At 34.1% G+C, this 21,365-nt stretch overlaps 2 protein-coding genes across 3 annotated transcripts in view; one reads left to right on the top strand and one right to left on the bottom strand.

Moving 5' to 3' along the window:
• LOAG_17481 (zinc finger protein) overlaps nt 1-12,634 on the top strand; it is a gene marked incomplete at its 3' end in the record, with an annotated part of 14,361 nt that extends 1,727 nt beyond the window's left edge. The window contains exons 3-28 of the mRNA XM_020450142.1: nt 302-435; nt 665-1,105; nt 1,334-1,466; nt 1,717-1,824; nt 2,076-2,291; nt 2,457-2,658; nt 3,548-3,821; nt 4,153-4,401; nt 4,704-4,895; nt 5,223-5,387; nt 5,741-6,000; nt 6,304-6,498; nt 6,838-7,071; nt 7,167-7,237; nt 7,619-7,803; nt 7,967-8,137; nt 8,418-8,643; nt 8,990-9,235; nt 9,603-9,871; nt 10,038-10,154; nt 10,451-10,520; nt 10,706-10,872; nt 11,131-11,281; nt 11,560-11,788; nt 12,084-12,177; nt 12,380-12,634. Coding sequence (XP_020306224.1) covers nt 304-435; nt 665-1,105; nt 1,334-1,466; nt 1,717-1,824; nt 2,076-2,291; nt 2,457-2,658; nt 3,548-3,821; nt 4,153-4,401; nt 4,704-4,895; nt 5,223-5,387; nt 5,741-6,000; nt 6,304-6,498; nt 6,838-7,071; nt 7,167-7,237; nt 7,619-7,803; nt 7,967-8,137; nt 8,418-8,643; nt 8,990-9,235; nt 9,603-9,871; nt 10,038-10,154; nt 10,451-10,520; nt 10,706-10,872; nt 11,131-11,281; nt 11,560-11,788; nt 12,084-12,177; nt 12,380-12,634 — 5,052 coding nt within the window. The 5' untranslated portion in view covers nt 302-303. The remainder of the gene's footprint in view (nt 1-301; nt 436-664; nt 1,106-1,333; nt 1,467-1,716; nt 1,825-2,075; nt 2,292-2,456; nt 2,659-3,547; nt 3,822-4,152; nt 4,402-4,703; nt 4,896-5,222; nt 5,388-5,740; nt 6,001-6,303; nt 6,499-6,837; nt 7,072-7,166; nt 7,238-7,618; nt 7,804-7,966; nt 8,138-8,417; nt 8,644-8,989; nt 9,236-9,602; nt 9,872-10,037; nt 10,155-10,450; nt 10,521-10,705; nt 10,873-11,130; nt 11,282-11,559; nt 11,789-12,083; nt 12,178-12,379) is intronic.
• A 4,803-nt stretch (nt 12,635-17,437) lies between these two features.
• On the bottom strand, nt 17,438-20,187 carry LOAG_05223. 2 transcript variants are annotated; one of them, XM_020446790.1, is made up of 8 exons: nt 19,961-20,187; nt 19,755-19,872; nt 19,378-19,479; nt 19,008-19,191; nt 18,486-18,623; nt 18,258-18,400; nt 17,804-17,998; nt 17,438-17,672 (listed from the first exon to the last, which is right to left on the bottom strand). In XM_020446790.1, exons 1-7 carry the CDS (start codon nt 20,173-20,175, stop codon nt 17,921-17,923), a joined length of 978 nt encoding a protein of 325 aa, XP_020306223.1. In that variant the 5' UTR covers nt 20,176-20,187; the 3' UTR covers nt 17,438-17,672; nt 17,804-17,920. The 2 variants fall into 2 exon arrangements, with proteins under 2 accessions (XP_020306223.1, XP_003140808.1); XM_003140760.2 differs by having other exon boundaries at nt 17,804-17,878.
• Between the last annotated feature and the right edge of the window lie 1,178 nt (nt 20,188-21,365).

Below are 21,365 nucleotides of genomic sequence, written 5' to 3'. Positions count from 1 at the left end.
TTATTATTATTATTATTGTTATTATTATTATTATTATTGTTATTATTATTATTATTATTAATTATTATTATTATTATTATTGTCATTATTATTACTACTACTATTATTATTATTACTATTATTATTATTACTATTATTATTGTTATTATTATTATTATTAAATCAGTTATTATTATTAAATTATTGTTTGTAATTGTCTTTCATTACTGCTTATTATTACCACTGCTATCGTTATTGTCAGTTCTACCGTTATTTATTATTACTCTGATTGCTTTATTTATCAGTGCAGTATCTTTTTCAGAAATGGCATTTGTATCCGGAGGAGGCGGTGGTGGCGGTGGTGCCGGAATTGGAGGAATAGGAAGTGGTTTACCGACGGTAGCACAACCAGTAGCAACACCATGTGGCATACCTTCTGCGTCGTTACGTCCTCAGGTCCGATTTCACTTGGCACATTTCGATTGAAATACGGTTTTCCCTTTCTTCATGTTTCATTGATATGATTTACCTTTTCATAGGCAATAATGGACAGCAGGTTAGTAACATTTGGTAATAAACAAGCTAGTTATGCTTTGATTACTTGACTATTTGTCATTATAATATTATTATCATAATATTTTTATTATTTGATTATTTGATGAATTGTTTCGCCCCGAAATTTCAGGATGCGCAAGCGATGTCACCGCGTGGTGCAGCGTCACTTAGTGCAGCAGCCTTGGCAGCTGCGCAGGTTTCGGCAACCCCAATTCCCGCAGCTCATCTGCTTTACCAACAATTTCTTTCGGCCGGAGCTGTTGCGGCGCAGTCGCAGTTGTTGCAAGGGACCGCAGCAGCTGCAGCTGTATCGCAAACGGCACCATCCCTTCCGCCGCCGACGCAAATATTGCCACAAGCCGCTGCAGCGGCAGCAGCAGCAGCAAACGCCGTGGCGGTTGCTGCGCAACAACAACAGCAATCCGTTCCAACTCAGCAACAGCAAACAGCATCTGCACCTCAATCGCAACAGCAGCAACAACAACAGAATCAAGCATTTGTACTAGCAAATGCAGCGCAAGCGCTTGCAATCAATCAACTGCTACTGCAGCAGAATCCGCTGCAGCAACAGGTAAGCTATTTTCAGTTTTAATGCTACGCATATCGCGTTGATACTCTCAACAATTTATTCTGTGCGTATCAGACGTGGACATGTTTCTTTTTGTAATTCTCGTTGGTACCTTGGCGTAACAGGTCGCGGACGCAAAATACATTTGTCATTGACCTTTCCTCCTTTCTGCTCCTAATTAGGCACCATAAAACCTCTTTCTATCATCAAGTAGTTGTCGTGAGATGTCAGGTGCAAGCAGCATTGGCGCAATTACTCAATCCGTTCGCTTTCTATCAACCACATTTGACGGCATTATTGCAACAAAGTCAGCTTACTGCTGCCAATCACATGCAACAAGCGCAGCAACCACCTCAAATTCAAGGTATGTTTTGTCGAAGGTCCGTTCTTTCCGTTCGGCCAGTTGGCTTGATAACAACTGGTTGATTATAATTCACTCTTGGACAGTTTTAATAGTGTCACATAGTTGGCATGGTTGGCGTGCTAGATTAATTAACGACTTATCTTGAGCTCAGTATGGTAATGGTTATTACTGGTTAATTTTTCTTTTTTCTTTGTTCGATTTCAATTTTCAGTTCAAAATTTTTTCGTTCGATTTCTTTGTTCGATTTCAGTTCAAAATGGGATTGGAGCACCGATAGCTGCTCAACAACAGCAAAAAATGATTGAAAATTTGCTGGCGGAACAGGTGGTTCGAAATCCGACAACACACGACAAAATAGGTTTGTTCTTTGCAGATAGATATCTTTGGCTTTGAAAATTTGAATACAAAGTATTGTAGGTTAACTAAGATAGGGCTATGAAAAATCTGGCCTCAATCTCAAGGCCTAACAGCATATGGAGAACGAAGACAGATTTGGCTAAACTTGATAAATGGATCACTTCATCAATTCTGGTGCTATGCAATTAATAATAAATGATCAAATGGAGCGTTAGTTGACAAGACAGGAATTTTGATCTCAAAATCTTTAAGATATATCGCAACCGGTTGTGGCAGACAATAGAAATGTCGGATTGCTGACAAGTGCAGAGTCGGTGAAGGAGCACATTTCGCGGTTGATTAGCGAAAATGAAGCAATTCTGGAACAGAATCCGGGTCTTATTAAAAGGCGTCCGTATCATCGTCAAGTAGGCTCGCAGTCGTCCGTTGAACTTGAAACGGGTATTAGAAGTCAAAGTAATTCACCAGGTACTCTTAACTCACTCTTGCTTCTGAATAACTTTAGTTTTCATTTTGATGCAAAACTGATGTAGCTTTGGTATACATACATGTTAGAAAATATCTGTATTTTCATTAATTGTCGTTTAATGCTAAAATGTAAGTATCGATCCTTATAATCTTTATATCATTCAGGATTGCGTGACGTACGCTTACAGTTCACACATGGTCAGTCATTCTATGAATCGCACAAACCACTCGCTGTACGAGTTACCGGTGGTCCATTAACCAATGGTCATCCGATCGTAAAAGCATCAGATAAATGTATATGCAATTATTGCGAATTAAAGTTCCCAAATGATGCTGCTCTTGTTGCTCACGAAATACGTTGCAGCAAGTTCGTTTTATTATCCTTTCTTCATACTTCTCTTACTTTTCTACTTTTATAAACTGTTTATTCATTGGCAGTTATTTATTATAAAATGTTCATTCTTCAATCATGCGGAATATCATCCATCATTATTTTTCACTTCACTTTAATAATTCTTTCTTCTCTGTTACGGATATCAATCCTCAGTGGCGTGACAGATATGAAAACGTTGCCAAATTATTCCGCAAAGCATAAACTATTTTAGTATCGTACCCTATCCAGCCCAAACTTTCTTCATTTCAAGCCTTTGCTTATTTCTTTGAGGATAGTAATTGATGCCTTTTGTATCCCTTATCAGTATGAACACCTTTTATCAGTACGTTCATATCCATCATTTTTCCCTTGTAAGGAACACACATGCTATAAAAAAATTTTGTAGTTTCATTGAGGTTGCTTATTTCCTCCTTTTTATCCGCTCTATTTCCTATAAACTTGAATTTTATTCCTCCTTTTTATCCGCTCTATTTCCTATAAACTTGAATTTTATAATTTCTTATCATCCATACTGTTCTGATAACAAGATGGTACACATTCAGTGTATTTGTAGTGCTCTTTATGAGCAGAAGTTTGATTCATTGCAATTAACCAAATGATTTTTTTCAAAGGGATTTACCAAACTTTATGAAGAACCTATTGTCCTGTAGCTCTCGAGATTGCCTTTTATTTATACTAATTAATAAAGATAATATTCTTTTTTTGTCAACTCATGTGGTTAATTCGTAGTAGGCAGTGATAGGATAAGTTTTACTGGAAATACTCGGACTATACCACCTACCGCATTATCGGAATAATATTAATGATATGGAGTGATTGTATTAACTAAATTACATGTGCATTTCATCTATACTTTTTGAAGACGAGCTGAAATACATTCGCAAGGAACATCGTCATCAGCATCATCATCAGCAATAGCCGCTGCACATCTCCAAATGGTACAGCAACAAAATCCTGCAAATACCGTGCTAGTTGATAGAATTGGGCGTAAATCTGTAACAAACACCTGCAACAATAATAATATAGCTTCTTCCCCTGTGTTACGCGAAAATCGTCATCCACTCAAACGACGACTGCTAGCAGCTGCGGAACATCTCGACGAATCTCAAGCATCCATAAGCAAAACTCCGAAATTGGTACAAAATTTTAAGATAGCATCTTAAAATTCTGTGTTTTTTTCGCAATATTTTTTCTAAATATTGCTTTATTTTCTTTTTTTTTTTTAATTTTTGAAGTGATCCGATAACATAACTCTTATTCGACACTTGCAAAATATTTGTTCAATTTCTGGCACTGATTAAATTGCCTAAATTCTTCCCATACTCGTTTTATTTGCTCATCAATATTCGTATATCTTTTTTTGGAAAATGTCCCATCAGTTATCCGGATCATATCTCATGTTGTTCAAATTGTATATTACTTGTTGTTAATATCCCGTATTATCCAGTTCAATGATTTCATTTTCAGGAAACATCCAAACCAAGTGTAAATGTTGCAAATCCAGTCAGTATGTCGTTACCTGCTACACATTACAAAGCTCCAGTAGTTCCCCAACGAAGTTTCAATAACAGTAGTACTATCAGTGGTATTAGTGAGACTTCCGTTCCTATTACACAAACGGTGATAATGGTAACTTCTCATCCTACCAATCAACTTGTAGCTTCAAAGAATGTACAAACCTATCAACGAATATATCCTGCCTCAACAATTCCACAGGTATGTTTCCGCATTTCTTTCATTCGATTTAAATATATCGCATATGGTTGCGCCATTATCATGAGAATTATAAATTTGTTTTCTGAGGTACGGGAGAAGGTAGTGTTTACTGAGGTAATTTTGCACAGCCACCTTTTCTTATCTATTCGGCTTTCTTTACAAATTTTAATTGTGTGCTGATGGCATGTGTCATCACATGTGCATATGGGAATTCTATAGAAAAGATGGCATGCATGGTATATATTCAACTTAACTTTACATTATTTAGTTACGTCTTATTTATTTATTTATTTTTTTTTTAGAGTACCAGTGCAGTGGCTAACAAGCCATACATTTTAACGTTAAACGATGTATCAACAGCCCGAAACGATGGTACGTCACGCCGAAGTCGAATGCGTAATATTACCACGGAAACGTTTGCCACGTTGAACAAGCCACAGCCAATGTTCTGTAAACATAAGCCGAAATTAAGCATGTATAGCAACTGGCAACAAGTTAGCTCTTTCTGTTCTTTTTTCTTTTGTTGTGGAACTTGTTTGTGTTTTTCAAAATATTAGCTGTTGTTTAACCATGGATTAATTCGTACTTAAAAAAACAAGTCTGTTTATTCCATTTTCATTTGGATTTATTTTTCGAATAAAGTGGTAAATTTAGTGAAACTTTTCTAAATGGTTTAACTCTTGATGGAATTTTCCAGCTCATCCAGAAGTTTTTGAATTTGTTCATTGTTTGGTCTTGCTTTGTTTTTAAAGGTTCACTAATACAGGCATTTAATGGCAACATATTCATCTGATCTGCTGATTATTATTTTGTACTTGCAGTGTACGATAGATTCAGAGGAAGCTAAGTTGAATTTGCTCTACATAAGCACATGTTCGACAAAGCCACGGATGGGTGTTAAGCAGTTATGGAGGTATACTACGGCATTACGTGAAATGGGTGTACTCAAAGTGACGCATTCTTCGTTTTGGGATTATTCGACCAAAGTATGTAATTTTGAAAAGTATATCAAAGCAGAACATATGCAGTTATTTGATTCGAATCAAACCTCTCATTTTATATATCCATATCTAGAAATATATAGTTTTTTCGTTTTGATGCTTCTTCATCCCTGTTCTATTTTTCGCTCAACCGATTAGTACATATAATAACCGTATAACCACAGTACGATGTAATAACCGTATGTTCGCTTAATATTAGTAACAAATTTCCGTCCATCTTCATGAACTTTCTGATTTTTTTTTATTCGAGGCATACATGAAGTAAGGTTTCAACTTGAGTATTTTTTATGAATAAATAGAGAGAGTGAGGACGAGAAAAAGAGGCAAGCCTATTATAGATACGTCTACGTCAAAATGCAGCAGCTACAGCAACAACGGCGACACCGATGAATTCCCAATCGGTGATTGCAACCTTTGTTCAGGAACGCTCCTCTACGACAGCATCCACATCAGCAACTGTTTCTGCGACTAACGTTACCACTTTTGTATCGTCAAATAACTCTTCGAATGGAAGGAGTGATAATGATTCAAATATCAGTGACAAAGAGAATATAGCAATAGTGGAGAAGGATCGGAATGCTTTGACTTCTTTGAAAGAGTATATTTCTTTCATTTAATATTGCTTCAGTGCATCAGTTAGTCTATAAGTTGTTTGAAGTTAGTGTAGCAATAAGATAGAGCATAGATCCCAAAAAAAGATTTCAAAATTCCGCATATCATTTGCGAACTCTAAAGCTGACAGTTAAGTAGTACGTTCTAACATACGAGTTAGGTTAGTAGACTATAGAACGATACCATGATAAAATATCCAATAACAGAAGAATTTTGAATAGATTTCAGTCTGTCATATCTAGCTGGACTAATTATACAAAAAACTTATGATAACAAATGTTCTATTAAGAATTACCGATAAGCAACAGTCACAACGAACTCGAATTTCAAATGAGTCAGCAAAAACATTATCTCAGAAAATAGTGGGAGGTTATTTTTCAAATGAAGTTTACGTGTATGTCCGTGGACGTGGACGTGGTCGGTATGTCTGTGGTCGTTGTGGAATACGTTGTAAAAAACCATCGATGTTAAAAAAGCATATCAAGTTAGTTGATTCTCCTCATTTTATCACGAGTTTCGACTTTTGTTCGGCTGAATGTCGTGCTAGTTTACTTACGATTTCCATTCTTTTTTGCTGACATTCTAAATGAGTTTTACAAATGTTTGGTATGTCAATATCGACATCGTCTGATTATTGCTGTCGATATATGTGATTGGTTTGATGGTATTTGAGTATAACCATACACATAGAATGAAGAGGCTTTTTTTCTTTTATCCAAGATGGAGTCTTTCTAAACTGTGAACTGCATTATAGAAACAAAAAAAAAAAGCTTTTTTGCTTTTTCCACATCTCTATCATGGATTATTTTTATATTGTTTATAGGTCACATTCAGATATACGACCATACGGTTGTAAACAATGTAATTTCAACTTCAAAACAAAAGGTAACCTTACCAAACATCTGCAATCAAAAACACATCGTCGTCGAATGGCTGAAAAAGAGAAGCAGAAAATAGTTGAGCAAGATTCGGATAGCGATCATGATCGATTAGAAATTGCCAGTCTTAGTGGGACTGCTTCAACCTTTAGCAACGATCCACTTTCAGACGATGAATGGTAAATTCGTAATTTGGTTCTGAATTTTATGATGTTATTTGCGATAAATGTTTAAACTATTCTTAGCAGACCAACATTCACTTTGTTTTTTTTAGTTCGTCAGATGAAGAATTACGACCACCCTGTAATGACAAAAACAAAAATATGTATCGAAAATTTGGTCAAGGTGATCTCGTTTTATTTTAAAATTTTTGCTCACAAAATCGAAATTTATCCCAAAAAACATCAAGATTTCCTTTTCCTTTTACCCAATTATCTATTGGAGCGATCATAAATTTTAAGTCATAAATTTTGTTATCGTATAACAAACATTTCATGTATAATTGGACTTACAAATCAAGTTGCTGTGAAAAAAATTCACTTGCAGTCCTATATGTATGGACATAATACAAGTATTCTGTCGCATAACACTCCTGCATGATTCAAATTCTTTTTTGAAGCTGATTTGAAATTCATTATTATTTATCTGTTGTCCACTTGAAAGCGCGGTTCGGTGGAAAATTGCATTGTTTGTAATTTATAAATCTAACTTTCATCAATATTCAAGAAAATACATTAGTGGAACGAACAGCTCATACACCGCCAATGTTATGGATTGTTGGTGAAACGGTTTTTGATTGGTCAATTCCGAATTGCTTACGGTCATGTCACAGCGCACCACCTAGTGCGCGATATCCATCGGAAGGACGGAAGCAACAAAAATTATTGGAAACCAATTTTCTGCTAAAGAAAGTAATGTTTGATGAGGCTTTACCGACCATTCCGATTCTTTACTAAATTCTTTACTTACCAAAAATTTTTCACTTACCATAATTCTTTATTCTCTAAGATTTATAAGTACTCTTTACCGTTTGCCTAGTGTGACGTTTTCAAATCTCTTCAATTTAAAATTTAGGACACCTTGGAAGACGTCCGTAGCTCTGAAGTTAAACAACCAACAACCTGTGCTGTGTCAATGGTTCAAAGTCTGGTACCTACAACCAGTGATTGTTCACAATTGCAATCACTATCATCCTTCATAACAGAGCAACAACAACCTTCAGTGGGAGCATTTTTTGCTAAAGAGGTCTGAGGAAAATGCTTATTTATTATCTAAATAAAATAGGTGATTTCTACATAGTTGATAGATTAGTTAATAATGAAAAGATTGATACATATAGTCATTTAGAAATTTTACTTGACAAACGTTAATCAGACTCTTTTCCTTCTTTTGCATAATCTTTTGTTTCACGAGATTATTCAGATGTCACAAAAAAGCAAACTGCGTTGAAATATCACTTAAGCAAGCACGAAACAGAGTCACCTAATTTGATCTTGTGAATGTTCGGAGTTTTTTTCTTTTCAAGACAATGATATGCGATATTTGCAAGCGTGTATTTCGAAGTTCGACGGAAATGACATTGCATCGCAAAATCCATTTAATTGGACCGTCAAATTCACGTATGCGGTCCTACCAGTGTAGCGAATGCAAGTATTCGATTCGATCACGTAATGCTTTGCAGCGACATATGGAAGAAAGGCATGGGATTGTTGAAAGGTTGCAAACAGAACAATTAAACGATTCGGATAACGGTACATGCTTACAAATTGCTATTTTAATGAAGTTTGTTATCCTGCAAAATATCCAACATGAGAATATTTCATGTGGAAATCGAACAAATAGGTGGTGTGTGAGAAGCACAATGTGACGTACATATCATCACTAATGTTCACGTAAACCAAGATTATTATCATCAAATCAGATGGGTTCCAAAGCTTAACCAGGATGGATGCGAGAGGACCGTTCGATAATAAATATATCATATGCATATAGTTTAATAGACAACGGTTCAGTCAAATTTGTGCGCAGTATTGGCTACCACTGTGGAAGATGAATATATGAAATAACCTGAATCAGATGTAGAAAGAATTATTTCAGAAGAAACCAATACAAATTTGTCGTCGATGAATCCACGATCATTTATGTGTACCGATTGCAATATTGGATTTCGGAAACACGGTATCCTCGCAAAACATCTACGCTCAAAAACTCATGTTATGAAGCTGGAAAGTTTGCGTATTATCCCAGAAGATTCGTTATCACTCATTACACGTAGAGAAGGTGGTGTATATTTGAACGAAATTGATACGACGGATTGTGAGCGTGCACGACAAAGCATTCTCGGTTAGTTATTTTGATTTTGTAGCTTCATTATTGGAAGGATCATTAATCTGGACTAACGGTTATTTTGGTTTTTAGGTAAACTTATCAATGCTTAATAACTATGAAAATATCTTTCGTAAATTTGAAATAAGAAATAAGTTTTGCAAGCCAATTAAATGTTATTCGATTTGCAGTGCTAGGGTTTTGATGTTCCATTATGACTAGATCAATGGAGTTTTTTTTTTCCCCACAGGAAGAAGATCGCAGAAGATTACTATTGTCTTTGATTGTTGATGTCATTAACATTCAAAAAATTGATCTCTTAGAAAATTACAGTAAAAAAACCGTAATTCAGTACAATTGTCAATTAGTAAAAATTGCTTTTCAGGGATCATTTCCACTTTACGTGATTCAAATGCCCTGGAATGCCGTGAACAAATGTCGCATTTATCAGTGCCATTGCTACATACTACAAATAATAGCAATAACAATATTCATAGCAGCACTAACATTAGCTACTCGTCGCAGCAGTTGAAGATACAACGTTCTCCTGTGCCATCAACTAGTACTAGCCAATCCTTTGTTGAAAATAAACGATTACTAACTGGTCAGCAGCATACGTCAAAACGTCCCGACGCCTTAGCAGCAAAGATGCTGGTATATATTTATATCGTTGTGTAGGAAGTATGAGCGAGGAAGGATTGATACCGTGAAAAGCTAGGAAAAGAAGGGTGGGGAAAAATGTGTTGGATATTGAATAATTATTCATTTTTAGTTCTTGCCAAAGCAGTTCATTTCATTAAGAAATATTGCAACATTCTAGACTGAAATATCACCCAGAAAATGCGATATGACAATGTCGCAGCGAAAATCGGATGAGTTAACTGGCAAATCGATCTCTGCAAACGTTTGGATGCCACCGAAACTTGATGTAAATTCGGTATGAATTTTAATTATTTTGTGCCGATATCCTCATCTTTCTCATTGTATTTCCTGAGGCCTCAGAAGATGTCAACAGCTTGAACCTCCGTTTGTTGGATACAGATTAACAAAAGCTGTTTTGTGGTATTACATTCATCCATCTTTTTTTTTTTTCATTTTGCCAGTACCGTCAAACAGTTTTTTGGTCATCCTTCCAATAATTCGGGTGAAGTCTCAGAAATTGTATTTATTTTCATGTTATCCATGCTTCTTTTGCATTATTTTTAGTATGATCCCCGATTTTCTTTTATTCAGACTTCTGATCGTCGCTCTGTTGATATATTTGGTCGTTCAACAGTTGATTCCGCTGCTCTTTCAGATAACGGTAAATTAATGATTTAGGCTTTGAAAAAATTTGATATATTATTGTGCAAATTAGTATTGCGCGTAGAATATCTTGATCATACAGCGCATATTTCGAAATATCATAGGATTATCTTAAAGCTTATGAATAAAGTATCGATTGATCTTATTTACAGACTAATTATTGATTGTCTTCTTCATGCATAGGTTCCTCTGTACGATCTGATGAAGCAAACAGTGAAGGAGCTGGACGTAGTGAAAGCTCGACACCAACGCAACGTGTTTTGGCTGCTACAGCACCATCACCTGTTTTGCCAGCTTCTACCAGATGCAATCTTTGTGAGGTCAACTACGAATCCAGCTTTGATTTGCAGGTAGCTTAATAGACCAGCGTGCTAGTCCTTCTCTTACAACTGAATTTTTGAAGTTTATTGTATTTTCAATATCTATTTTAAGCTTTAAGATACACAATTATTTGTTGAATTTTATAGGAACCAGTAATTTGAAGTTGCGATATTTTTAACATTAGATTGCGCAAATATGATCTACTTGCAAAAGTTATTCCTCAGAAACCGTTGATTAATCTGTACTATTATTACATATCGTGTGATATTCATTAAAGGTCAGTTTAGGTACATCTTCACGCTGATCATGTGATGTTACGGGATGGAAAAGATTTTTGCTGTCCAAAGAAACAATGTGACAAAGTCTATCCAAGTCGTGAAAATCTTAGACAGCATATCGCTGCACATTATCATGGCGGTGCTAATGCACCTTTGCCAGGTTTTGGTTCTTCATTGTCGCTCTTAAAAAGGAAAAGATTAAATTTGGGATTTCTTCTTTTCATCTGATGCAGAATTATACAATTTAGAGTAATAAAGTTTCATACTTTTTTGGATATATTGTGACAATACGTACCAGAAACTGAGTTTTTTCTTCTGTACTACGAAGTAGATGTTCAACAAAAACGACATTACCTTAAACCTGAACCTCTCTCTCATATATATATATATATATAAGGTGATTTACTGGATGTAATGGTTCTTACATCGTTTTTTAAGATAGTCGTGATGAAATCGAGAGTGCAATTGTAGTGTTATCAGATGCAAGTGACACATCGGTAGTTCTGCACCGTAAATTAACGAATTCAACACCTGGGCAACATATGAATTCGGTGCCAAATCATAGTCCGAATGCACCAGAAGAATCTCATACAGCGTGTTCAAAAACATCTACATGCAGTTCTACATTAATGTTATCGATGGATTCTGATGATGCGGATACCGGAACGTTGTGACGAGGTTTGTTGCTTAATAATGAGAAAGAAAAGAATTTGAGCTGTGCATTTATGCAGAAATATAATTATTTTATTAAAGCTCTTGTTAATTTAGCTTTTTCTTATCGCTAGTAGAACTGAATAATGGTTGGAAAGATATGACAGAAGGATTAGGTGAGAAGCTTATAAAAGAAGCTATTTTATGAACATAGGTTACATCAGTTAGTGTTTTTAACTTTCCTTGTGCAGATATATTGAGCTTTTTACCTTTGCACAGATTTATGATGCATTTTATTTCATTATTTACAGCAATGGATTGGTGAAACAACGTCAGCCGACAAAACTAAATGAAATTGAAATTGAAAAAGCGAACGGATGCAATACTGTAGATACAGCTATTCATGTAATTTTCACATCATCACCATCTTTTTCTAGTTGAAATTAGAGATAATCATACATCTGATTCACATGTTCGATTCATCTGAGGGAGGATGCAACCTTAGAAGTGTTCACAGTAGAGTACGCCATGATGATTTGAACGTTCAAGTTTGTCATTTATTGTTTAATCCAGTTTCTTTAAGTCACTTTTCTTACTTCGAATTCAGGATCGGAAATGGTCAGCGTCGACGCAACCAACCGTGACATCTGCATCATCCGTAAATGCTGCAACGGTATCAGCAGCTTTACCTTGTGCCATCTGTGGACAATCATTCCCGGATGCTTTTGCTTTGCAGCGACATTGGCTGTCGCACGTTTGCGACCGACCACATATTTGCAAGCAGTGTGATGCCGGATTTACAACTGCTGATGCTCTGAACACTCATGCTTTAACGCATCAAAATAGCAGACGTGAACGGTGATATATATATGCATGCATTCATATATTGCTGTCTGTATCAATTTAAGGAATGTTTGCTTAAAATAGATAGTGTCATCTAATCATCTAACCACACCAAATTAGCTGGTAGTTTTACTTCAGCTAATATCTTCCTAATCATTCCAATACTTGACCTTTTTATGAAATTAAACTTCGTATGTTATGAAATCCAAATATTTATGAATTCTCATAATCCATTTGTAAACCATTTACAAGATCGATAAAGAATGCTGGTAGTAGTCCAGTATCCCGATATTGTCATATATATATTATATATATATATATATATATATATATATCGTAATAATAACCAAGCAATATATATATATATATACTTTAAGTTATTTGAAATGGGTGGTATACACTTTTCATCCTTTTACGATTCTAAGAACTGACCCATTTAATAGCGAAACTGATTAATTGATTGGTTAATTAATGAAGACGGGTTATAGTGATTTATCTTTCAATCTTTTATTATAAATAGCATGAAGTGATGGAGAGGTTGTAATAGTCCTGGTAACTATTCCGTTGTAATGCAGGAATAAAACAATTTTCCAAATAATGCTGCCCTTGTTGCTCATGAAATCCGTTGCAGCAAGTTTGTTGTCTTTTTTCTTTTCACTTTATTTTTACAAATTTCATGAGTTGTTTATTCAGTGATGATTGTTTATTATTGGTTTATAAGGCATTTGTGGTTTGTCCTTCATTTTTGTAATTTTTTATTTAACCCAAATATTTTTGCATTATTTTTTTTATCCCCTACATACCCATCGGTCCTTAATGCTTGCAATGAATGCTATTTAAGGACATTTCTAACATATCTTGCAAGGTATTAGCTATTCCAAATATTATTATGTATGTCTTATAATAGCTGATAACCAGGAAATATGTTTTTTCCAAGTTATCTCGAATCTGGATGGTACACACTACCTACACTTTCTTGTCTTGAAACTTAACTTTTATTAAGCTTCCAAGCTGAATTAATCGGTGAGAATGGGTAAATAGTTATGGGATAGCCAGAAAATTGTAAAATTCCTGGTAATTGTTCTGTTACAATACAAAAGTAAAACATGAATAACATTGTAATCTTTTTTCAAAAGTGCCACATTTCTAAACGTTTTTACAATTTAAATTATTATTTGTTTGGATCATATTTCTTGACACGGAATTTGTTGTACATTTGTGGCGACCGCTATTAATATATTTACATTTGAATGCTCATTTTCATATTACGCGTTTTCATTTGCCGGTCTTTTTCCCTATTCCGTTTTTTGCGTTTGTTTGTTTTCCGAAATTTTAAGTTCATGTTATTGAGTTCTAATATAAGCAGTTTTTTTTTTTTGATCTCTGGATACTTCTCATCTTTTTGAAGTTTGGCGCACATTAGCACTTAGGAAATGTCAATTCTCGTTTTCGGTTTCAGTCAGTATTAGCCTCACAAATGTTAAAATCACTTTTGAAATGATATACTCTTAGTGAAGAAGTATACTCAAATGATGATGTTTCATATTTAGATGAGTCAGGATTCCGTTTCTTTTTTCCATTTGATTGTTTCAGTTAACTGTGGTTGCCATTATGTATTACAGAAAAGTACGTCACATGTACAACCTTTCAAAACAGGTATTCATCGTTCTAAGAACAAATTCAACTTCAAAAAGCTGTTCAGATTCTTCAACATTTTGTGACAGTTCATTTGATCAGGAAGAAATTGATCGGATTCTGAGTAAAAGTATACTTTTTGAGATACTTTAAAATCTTCAAAACATTCATGAATGGTTGTGTAGGCGACTAATTTTTATAATGTAAAGATTTTACATAACATTTGTTTACTAATATTTTTCTTTATAACCTTTAATACTAAATCTTACTTCTGTGAAGGGAAGAGTGAAACGGTTCACCGTATAAATGTTTAGTGAGGTTTATGAAACCGGAAACATTTTTCAGCAGGTTAATATCCTTTTGGAGGTACTGAGAAGAGGGAATAAAGAGTTCTAAAGATTTCACTTAAAAATTACAGAGAAATTGTGATATTTCTCTATGGATTTTTTAGCTTTCTGAAATATAAGAAGTGAGAAGGAAGACAATACGTGAAACGTTTCTAAAATATATTTGCTGAAAATGTTCAGTCTCTTTTTGTGCGTTTTAGATACCTTTGTTATTTATATACATGTACACTTTGAGTGTTAATTATTATTCTAAGTAATACATTGATCAGTTATTTCAATTGGAAGTTAATAATAATTAAAAAAAATTCGATGTGCAGTTGATACTATAAGTATGCAAGATGTGTACTACAAGTTGTGTTCACAATAACATATATTTGAAGTGACCAACGATTCTAATGGTACTATTACAAAATTTTTTTCGTTTAATTATTTGGATGTAATTTTACCCTAAATTCGTCTCACTAAAGTTCCATCTCCGGAAGTTTGTAAGGTCTCCGCAAGTTACTAGCTCATTGAGGCCAAAACAAAGATTACAGTATTCACTATAAAACATGAATCACAGTATTGAGAACAGAAACTACAGTATCCATTTCTCAACGTTATAAGTCTTCCGCAGCGGAAACATAGATCGAATATAAAAACCGAACAAGAACGGAGAGTTGGATTCATTTCTTACAGTCTCAGGTACAATGTATGCCTATCCTGTACAGGTATGTGTACATTGTACCTGAGACTGTAACCTATAAGGTTTTGAATTTTTTCATTTGCGAAATCGTTGTTGATTTTGAATTTTCAAAATAGACGATTGGGATTTGACAAACGATCTATCCATCATTGAAAGCGGAACGAATGAAAGACTCGCATTTTTTAAGCAAGTCTTGGATATTTTTCTTAAGAGGAATGAATCATTTGTATTTTGCTAGCATTATCTGGACTTTAATGATTTATTTCTCAAGATGACTGGAAGCTTGACATGATGACAGATGACAGTCCGCTGACTCAAACGGAACATCAATGAGAAAGTGAATAAGAGGAACATTATTTATGAGGAAAATTCATATCGAAAATCCATGATCATAGACTGAACAAGAATTCGAATTCTTCCAACCTCTGTTAGAATCGATCAAAGTTCTTACTAGTAACAATCTTTTTCGAGATTATAGTATTTGTGGAAGTTGTTGAACAGAAAAAATTCAACTAACCCCCGTTATGGACTAAATAGGACTTAATATCGGAATTGAAATAGTGTCAAATGCAAATGCATTGAGTTCCTCTGTTTGAGAGTCTTATTCCTTTTTGAAATCAATCGAATTTGATATTTTTGGGATGAAATTCGTAAAACCTTTTACATTATGAATGACTTTATACATGGCAACAACTTTTGCCATTTTGGAAGTGGAAATGATATAATGCAGTTTCCTGTACACTATCACCCAACAATATACATACATTCTCATTTATTGGATTGATACTGAAACAAAAGAACTAATGGTGTAACAAGAGAACCCATATGCTTTCAAATGCTAGTCATAAATCTCTCCTCAACGTTGGTACTAATCTGTTCCCATCACGCCAGACTTCTCCCGTTTTATCCGATCCTTAAAGTTCCCTTTACCTTAAGATATATGTCCTTTCGTTTCATTCATTTAACAAAATGGCCTTTAATCATATAACGAAAGGATACGGTACCATCCGTAATATTTCTTCATCTAACCAATTCCCATAAAAAAATTAAAGAAATTATTATATGACAAGCAAAATGGATGGATTTCTAATTTTCATAACTTTACAATTACAAATAACAATAACATTTCAAATGATTTTTATCAAAACATTTGTCAGTCGAATATTGATATTCGAGTTGGAAAGATTTGGCATCAAATTTTACTTCACAAACATAAATGCTAACTGAAGAAATACTCAGCAGATAAGGCATGGCTGGCAAATAAGCTAATAGATACATAATATTTAGATGGAAATGTGATGTAGTGTTCAGATTAGGGAGAAATATACAAGCATTAACTTTGAAGATATCGCATACAAATTTCCTAGGGATTAATACAAATTTACAAATTTTCTATTGGACTGCGAATCAATCTACAAAGATTCGCAGTAAACTTATTTTAGACATATGTTAAGGTTCAGTGATACCATATGATATGCTGAAGGATATGGTAGTGCCTATAGCAATATTTTTTGAATTCAAACTTCTTAATTATATCTCTTGAATATTGGCCTCTTTGAAAAACTTATCAATCATTTCTATCCTTAACTCACTTCCACCCGCATTAACTTAATCGACCAAGAAGGAGTGTGACTTCAAGAGAAGAATGTAAACATATAAAATGACAAGATGTGGATAGTATTGGCGGTTAATAACTCCCATTATTTCATCTGTCAAAAGCTTTCGATAATTCTTGGAAAATCAAGGAAAATCGTAAAACTGAAAAAAAACTTCATCTTGGCACGATTTGAAAAGTGAATGAATGCCAACAACTAGTTAGATTGAATAAATCAAAATATTCGTGATTCTGATAACTTTTATCATACATCTGCTTTTTTGAGGAAGGGAGGAAAGGGAAACCATCTAAAGGACACTTGAAGAGATTCAAACAAAATTCGTATCCAAATTTCATTTAAATCAAAGCTAGATCTTTCCTGTGATGTTAGCATGGAATTTTCCTAATGGTACAAACTCATCCTTGAGGTTCTTTAAACTGAAAAACTGCTGTGAGCTCGAACTCACTGTTACTAATTCTGTAATGGTCAATTAAGTTCATTTGCATTATATGATTTGTAGTAGTGATATCAATAACACTTGATAAGGGATTGAAAAAGTACACATTTGGAAAAAATTTAAAACATCCCCAAAAAGGCAAACAATATAACAACAAAACATCGGTAAATTAAGCCAGCAACTGACTTCATCCATATGGTATAATGAAGGTAAAGCAGCGAAAGCCAAAATGCCTCAACAAATAAGCACCTGGACATTGAAGTACGAACAACGGTTGGATGATGTTGTGAATCCATTGGAAATATGCCACTTTGATAGTACTTTTCCAGTAATTCATCCTTAAAAAAAGATATTCCAAAGAAGATGTAATTGCAAATGAGATGTAATTGCTAATGGTCATTAGGAAAATAAAGAAGACAGCATATATGACAATGGACTTTTTTTGTTTGTGAAAGTGAATTTAACTTACTTTTTTCTCATAGATGTCATACAACCAGTGTTTTAGGATATTTTCGTCTTTCCACTCAGGCCTTATTCGATAAATCTGTAGCTGAATATATTTCAAGCACCAGGAGAAGTTAATAAATCAAAGATAATTGGCTGATTTAAACATTATGAAAATTCGTTGAATGCGTGAAACACTACGTTCCTCAGTCACCACACTCTATAATTGAAATTCCACAAGGAATGCCAATCGAATATATTAAAGAACTGGATATTTTACTAAATTAGGTCTCAATTTTTTTAAGGGTGGCCAGTTTATCAAGTGTCCTATCTCGACCGTTGAAATAGCAAATAAAGGTGTGTTATACTCCAAATGAAAAAGTTGAATGAAATACACCTGATTTACTTGGGAAATTTTCAAAGAATTAAAACTAAAAGTAAAGAGAATGTTCTTGGCATGAAGTAATAGACAAACTTACTTTGTAATGAACAGCAACATTTGGAATTCCATTCGGTAATTCACCGAGTAACCAGTTACCGATACTGGGTACATCACCATTCTGATATCCCAAGGTGCAATCAACAATATATTCGAGTGAAGCGTTGGTATCCTTGATGGCTGCTGAAAAAGTACGATTCCTAAAAGAAACTGTTATCCAGAATAAAAGAAAATAGTATTCGAAAATAATCTGATTCCATAATGTTACCATAATCAGCATTAGTCGTTATTTCGATAGTAGCATGAGCAGCGCCAGTACGTGGTAATGCACAATGCCGAAAGACCTTGTAGCCTTCACGAGCTGCATATCGAGCATTACTTTCTTTGATCCGATATAGTCTTGCTCCTGAAATTAAAACCAGTAAACTTCATCTAGGATGAAATTCAAAACCACGATATAAATAATGTCAATCGCAATCATAAAATTATATTGGACGAGTAAAGAAAAACTTATTTTACCTATGGAAAACCGACTTTTTGATCAAAATTATCATGTTCCTTTTCTTTTTTTTCAAACTATTTGAAGACAATGAAGTTTAATAGACAAATGAAGTTCCAATTCCATTGAATTTCAACAGCACTTATTCGAGCACCACTTTTTGACCAGACTCAATTCACTGATCGAGAAATGGAAAAACCGATCATGCCATAAAATTTCTGCTAAATTAGCAGAACATTTCTGTTAAATTAAATAAGAATGAATAGTTCATCAAATGTAAAATATTATTACCTTCTGGATACATAATAATCCATCGATGATCGTATTTCCAATAATTCCTTTTCAAATGTGTTTTGAAATTCTCAATCATTTGATCTCGTTTTGCAGCACCACCGTCAACAAAGTAATTGCCATGGATAGTCCACATCACACCCATTGGTGTCATTTTCCATATATTATATATAACCCAAAGATACTGAAGTAATCGAAATACAGCAATAATAAAAACTGATATTCCTTAACAATTCAATTTCTTTGAATTTTTAATTAACATAATTTCTCACCGGAGAGAGCGCATTCAATTGATTCCCTCAATCAAAAATAGAGTGATAATAAAAAAATAATAATTTCATTCAAAAATACTTCAGCTCAAAAAGTGCACCTTTTCAACAACAGTTCCTTTGTTTCGTAATGCTGACATAATCACAAAATGATCAGCAAGACCCAAATGATTGGCAAGAAATAAAACCCGTTTTTCAGAGAGCTGCAAAATTCGTATAATGCTCATTTCCGCATTTAAATTATTAAATTAAAATTTAATCCACCAATTAACTCACTTCATGCGAAGTTCTGTTCCATGATCACCAGTTCATAGCGACCCTTCCTATATATTAAGTGAAGCTCATTGCAATTACCTAAGGCGAAAACAATAAAGACGACAAGGGCGTAAACTATATTATGAACTACCAACGTAAGTAAACAAGAAAAAAAAAATATCGAGTTGCTTAAAAATTTTCGAATCTATAAGATGAAAGAAACCTGTGAAATATCATCGCCGTACTCCACAATGTTGATACCTGCAATTTGTACAGCTGAGCTCCAATGATCGTTTACCATACGGCAAAGCTTGTGATCAAGCCAATTAAACCATGATACACTGGAAGATGAGAAAGTTAGCAATTATTAAAGCTAGTATTTCTGGATTCAGTTATATCATGTAGTTAGCTGCAAAAGAGTAAACTAACCTGATACAAAGAGTAGGTATCATAACGGTAAGGAAAGTTGCAGTAATAATACCAGGAACAACAAAAACAGTCATGATAGTCCAATAGAATGCACCAATCAAAGCAATAACTTTCCTCACATCCATCGAACTGATCATCACTTTGTTTAAGAAGCCATCTTCTGCTGTGACAGTTGGTCCATCCAAACCAATTCGGGTGTCACCCGTTTGCAACATTCCCCTAATATTAATAATATTGGGGCAAATTTATTGTTATCAATTAATCAAACAGATATCATATCTCCGCTAATTCGCGATCTACAGTTAAATCACAAGCATATTTTTGAGTATAAATCTTTAAAAGAGCTGTCCCTACATGTCTCCAACATTACCACAACAAGAAATACTACATAAATTGTGATCAATCTACAAATAAAACATAACGATGCAATATTTTTGCTAAAACTTTCACACTGAAGTTTCTTCTACGATTTTACTCATTACTTCCTCGTATATCAGGACATCCGAGCACTCTCATAACTCAAGTGTCTTGTGTAAAGAAAAGTTAAGAGAATAGATAAGAACATCATTGGAGAGCAGAGCTCTCAGCTGATCCTCAACAAATCTGTCATCCTACACATATCTATCTAAACGTCAAATTAATGGATGGAACCATTCCACCTCTTCTAAGCAAAGTCTACTAAAAACAATCAATTCATTAAATTAGTGATATCTATCACTAATACTGCTCATTCTTATTGAATGATAATTAAATAATGGTTACATTTTTGATAAAGACATACTTGATATGAATCATCGTGAATAGCGAACTGTTCTGTACATCTCTTATCATAAAATATTAACTGATAAGTCAACAAAAATACTAATCAAGACAGAAATTATTCGTGACATTAATAGCAAAATGTAGAATAATATAATTTATGATTGTTGACATCTAATGAAATTCTAATGAAATAATATAATTCATGATTGTTGACATCTCATGTGACATATGATTCAAAAAGACGGAAGACACATGGAGGAGTATTCAGTAAACAAATAGAATGTACTGGGAAGAACCGGGAAATAGTCGGGAATAAAGGAGTGGAAGAATAATGTAAGATTTATTAAAATATTTCAATATATTTTGATGGAATCCATTGCACATTATATAGCATAGCTAACATATGGCCGGAAAAGGTTTGTCCAAGTTAATTGATGAATAAAAGTTCCATTCCATTTGCTGTTCTTTGATAAACTCATTTTCAATAATTAAATTAAATGTAAACATTGTAAGGATTTAATCAGTTTTGATTGAAAACACAGTTGACAAATATGACAGCAAACAAATGATCCAAATAGAGAATTTAAGGAAGAGAGAGAGGGAGAGAGAGAGAGGAGGGAGGGAGAGAGAGAGGAGGAGAGAG

The sequence above is a fragment of the Loa loa genome (assembly GCF_000183805.2).
Source record: "Loa loa unplaced genomic scaffold supercont3.81, whole genome shotgun sequence".
Taxonomy (NCBI): Eukaryota; Metazoa; Nematoda; class Chromadorea; order Rhabditida; family Onchocercidae; genus Loa; species Loa loa.
This window is presented reverse-complemented; position numbering and strand designations above follow the sequence as displayed.

Coding starts and splice junctions, on each gene's coding strand:
- LOAG_05223 (XM_003140760.2), bottom strand. CDS start 20,175: ATGTTGCAAACGGGTGACACCCGAATTGGTTTGGATGGACCAACTGTC. Junction 19,873..19,960: donor ATACCTACTCTTTGTATCAG/GTTAGTTTACTC, acceptor CTCATCTTCCAG/TGTATCATGGTTTAATTGGC. Junction 19,192..19,377: donor AAGGAACTGTTGTTGAAAAG/GTGCACTTTTTG, acceptor CGATTACTTCAG/TATCTTTGGGTTATATATAA.